General features: G+C 32.2%; 1 protein-coding gene across 1 annotated transcript; it reads left to right on the top strand.

Moving 5' to 3' along the window:
* Window positions 1-1406: 1406 nt before the first annotated feature.
* Window positions 1407-2661, top strand: LOC112690412 (piggyBac transposable element-derived protein 4-like). Its single transcript, XM_025564422.1, has 2 exons — window positions 1407-1620; window positions 1991-2661. The coding sequence occupies exons 1-2, from the start codon at window positions 1407-1409 to the stop codon at window positions 2659-2661; spliced, it is 885 nt and encodes a 294-aa protein (XP_025420207.1).
* Window positions 2662-4442: the final 1781 nt, after the last annotated feature.

Consider the following 4442-nt stretch of genomic DNA (forward strand, 5'->3'; position numbering starts at 1 on the left):
GTCGGCGACTGCCGTTTCGATAACGGCTGCCGCACGGGTCCGCGTCAATCAGCTTCATCAACACACCCCATGTGGGCATTATAATATTTTATTAGCTGAAGACAAACGATAATTTGTGTAATTTCATCTTTTTGTTTTTTATTTACTTGATTTTTTTTGTGTTGGATCATGAAAGTTCGATAAAAAATGAATACCTTTGTTATCTTTCCATTTCATTGCGATAATTCCAATAACTGTGGTTTGCCATTCATATTGACCTCTCGATAATTTTATCATCAGAAAAAAATGTTTGGGAAAATAAATTCTATGCGGTCTTGTTGTACCACAAGCTAATACACCATTTCTAATAAATCAGCCATTAATCTTGAAGAAGAAAAGTAATTATTTTTATCAAAATAAACTGTATAATATTTCCCAATCAAGTCACGCACCATATCTTTAATAACTCGAGCACCTAAATTTTTTTCTACTATGTTATTAGTTTTTCCTGTGTAAATTTCAAACTGACAAACATAACCAAATGCCCTTGTCCATACTTTATAACCTCGTTTTTTTTGGCTTATTAGGCATATATTGTTTAATACTAGACCTTCCTTTGAAAGCTATCATTGACTAGTCAATTCATTGGATTCTGGTAGGATTATAACAAGATTTGAATGTGGCTGTAAGAATATTTAGAATAGGTCAAATTTTATATAATTTGTCAAAACCTGGTTCATGATAGGATTTTTTGGTGAAAATTATCATTAAAATGCAATTTAGATATATATCATCCAAACCTATTTACAGGCATTATGGAAGAAATATACGGATCTCGCATTTCAGAAATAGAACTCCAATAATTTCTATAACTAGGACATTTTTTTTATTCCCATAAGCATATTCATCCCCAAAAATAATTTTATTTCATTAAGAAATGCTGGTTTTGGGTCGTTTCCATGTGTTTGTATTACGTATAAATTTGTTTGGTAAACTAAATATTCAATTAACGTCTGAGGAAATATTTCTTAAAACGCACTAATCGGTTCTAATAACTTTTCATTTTCCATCTTCTGTTGGTCCTATCGGTTGAACAAATAAATTATTTCTTTTGAAATGTCTAAATTCATTATTCCATACTAACCCATCTCTGTGAATTCCAATCAAACTTTCTTCGTCATCAGCCATTTCATTAATATTTACATTTATTGTTTTATTATTAATCGTATTATCAGTCTCATAATTTTCCAAACCAAAAACAAGACCATCATCAAATACTATTGGTAAAGAATTTAAATCTACGTCCATGAAAATATTTTCGGAAATTATAGAAGTACTTAGCACATTTGTAGGATCAAACTCAAAATCTTCTATATCAGATTCGCCCGAAAATATAGATTCCCCGGAAATACGGTCAATTTCATACAATGAGCGTGCATATGAATGAAAACAATATTGTCGAGTGTTTATTCGAAGATATACCATCCGATAGTGACACTTATACTTCTTACGATGATTCTGACGCCGATGAAACATATTTACCTAATAAAGATGATGAAATAATAGAAGTCAACCATTTATCTGACGATTCAATCGATCAAAATGACGAAGAATTGGTAGAGATTTTAAATCTAGATGAAGGTAACGTTTTACTATTACCCAGTCCTATAAAAACACGTCATTCGAAAAGTCAAACACATTTAAAAATTTAACATACTAATAGTAATATTCGGCGCCCCTTATTTCCGCAAATAAATCAAACTAGTGAATTAGAAAACAATATCGTCGAAAATAATCCACCCGAAAACGCATTGATAAATACTGATGAAAATTTAGCATTAAATAATAGTTTTAAATTTACTATTCCTACGTGGTCAAAAAATAATGATTTTTTCACAAAAACCTCTACCCGAATTTACATGCACCGACGGACCAACTAGTTTGATTGATATTGAAGCTGAACACACTCCATTTTCAATTTTTGAGTTATAATTTTCAAATTATATACTAGACTTAATAGTATACCAAGCAAATCTGTATGCATACCAAATTAAAATGAAAACTAGAAAAAATTATATTCCTACAGATACAAATGAAATAGTGACTTTCCTTGGTATGAATATTTTAATGGGTATAAAACGTTATCCAAGCTATAGGGATTACTGGTCTACATCTTTGGACTTACATGACGATTATATAAGTTCTCTTATGACTGTAAATTGTTTTGGTTGGCTACTCTCATCTTTACATTTAAATGACAACTCGGTTATGGCGAAAAGGGGTAAAACAGGTTACGATAAATTGTACAAAGTTCAATCTTTTTTAAAAAAATTTCAAGAAAATTTTCAAAAATATTACCACCCACATAAAATCATTGCAGTTGACGAATGTATGATAAAGTTCAAAGGACGATCAACTATAAAACAATACATGCCTAAAAAACCAATTAAAAGTGGCTATAAGTTATGGTCGTTAGCTGATAAAAATGGGTATCTTTGGAATTTCGATTTATACACTGATAAAAGAGGTGACTCTGTCGAAACAAATCTTGGAGGACGAGTCGTCAAAGATCTAAAAAATCCATTACAGCATAAAAATCATAACTTGTACATTGATAATTTTAAGTGTAACACTTTTAGCTTATTTGAAATCAAAAGGTATTTTTTGCTGTGGAACTGTTAATAGTATTAGAAAATACAGGGTTATTCAAAATGATTCATCCAATTTAAGATAGCTATAAAATGGTTAAATATAAATTTTATCTTATCAAATTATGTAGAAATAGAGGGTAATCTCAAGTTTTACAATGTCATTAATTCGTTATTTTTAAATTATCGCTTAAGGCGATATGTTAGTTTCCGCAAATATGTCGACCGGACAGCACAAAGCGTTTTGTGTGTTGCGATTTTCGAAGTGTGAATCGATAATAACTGTGCAACGCGATTTTCGTCGTCATTATGGTATCGATGCACCGACTGCTCAGAGTATACGTCGATGGTATAAGCAGTTTAAAGAAACAGGGTGTTTGTGCAAAGGAAAAAGCACAGGTCGACCTCGTGTATCCGATGATAATGTGGAAAGAATTAGAGAGAGTTTTCAACGCAGTCCGTGTAAGTCAACCAACCGTGCAAGTCGAGAACTAGAAATTCCACAAACAACTGTTTGGCGTGTTTTAAGACGACGTTTAACTATGAAACCATACAGGTTGCAACTGTTGCAGGCTTTAAAACCCAATGATAAGTTGAAACGACTTGAATTTAGCATTTTTATGCAGGAGGCTATGCAGGATGAAAATTTTGCTTCTCGCTTAGTTTTCAGTGACGAAGCATCATTCCACTTAAGTGGTAAAGTAAACCGTCATAACGTTCGTATATGGGGTACAACCAACCCTCATGCCATAATCGAACACGAGCGTGACTCACCTAAAGTTAATGTGTTCTGTGCCATATCCAAGATTTTAGTTTATGGCCCTTTTATTTTTACTGAAAACACAGTAAATGGTAGTTCTTATTTAGAAATGCTTCAAACCTGGCTATTTCCACAATTAAACAATAATTCTGATGACTACATTTATCAACAAGACGGAGCACCACCGCATTGGCATTTAGATGTCCGTGGTTTTCTAAACGAAACACTCTCTAACCGTTGGATTGGTCGCAATGGGATTAATGACTTAACACTTTGCAGCTGGCCTCCTTGGTCACCAGATCTCACGCCATGTGATTATTTCTTTTGGGGATGTGTTAAAGATGCTGTGTATATACCACCATTGCCATCAACCCTAGATGAATTGAAAAAATCGAATAACAACAGCGGTGGAGTCAATTACAAAAGATATGTTGCAAGAAGTATGGAATGAATTTGACTACCGACTAGATGTTATTCGTGTGACCAAAGGAGCTCACATAGAACATTTATAAGTATAATTAATTAAACTTGACATATTTCTCTTTAATTTAATGTATAAAATATTGTTCTAAGTATAAAATATAAATATATGTAAGTATTTTAAATTGGATGAATCATTTTGAATAACCCTGTACTTGCCAAAATTAGAGTTAGATAAAAATATGATTATGGGTGACATTGACTGGAACAAGAGTGACCAATATCACATTTCAATCGTCAAATGAAAAGACAAACGAGGAGTTACTTTGCTGTCCAACTTTTATAATTCTACTGATGTCGTTGAGGTAAAAAGAAAATCTAAGGATGGAACCACATCAATGATTCCTTGTCCTAGTGTACTTAAGGACTATAATATGAACATGAACTGCGTCGATAAATTTGATCAGTATAAAAAAATGTATCACATTGATAGAAAAAGTCATAAGTGGTGGCATCGAATATTTTTCTTTTTTTTTTTGACGCAGCTATTGTGAATTCTCATATTATATATACAAAAATAACCGGAGAAAAAAATAACATTAAAAAATGTTCGTCGTGAGATCTCAAAAAGCCTC

This window comes from Sipha flava, unplaced genomic scaffold (assembly GCF_003268045.1).
Source record: "Sipha flava isolate LNK unplaced genomic scaffold, YSA_version1 50243_pilon_pilon, whole genome shotgun sequence".
NCBI classification, from domain to species: domain Eukaryota; kingdom Metazoa; phylum Arthropoda; class Insecta; order Hemiptera; family Aphididae; genus Sipha; species Sipha flava.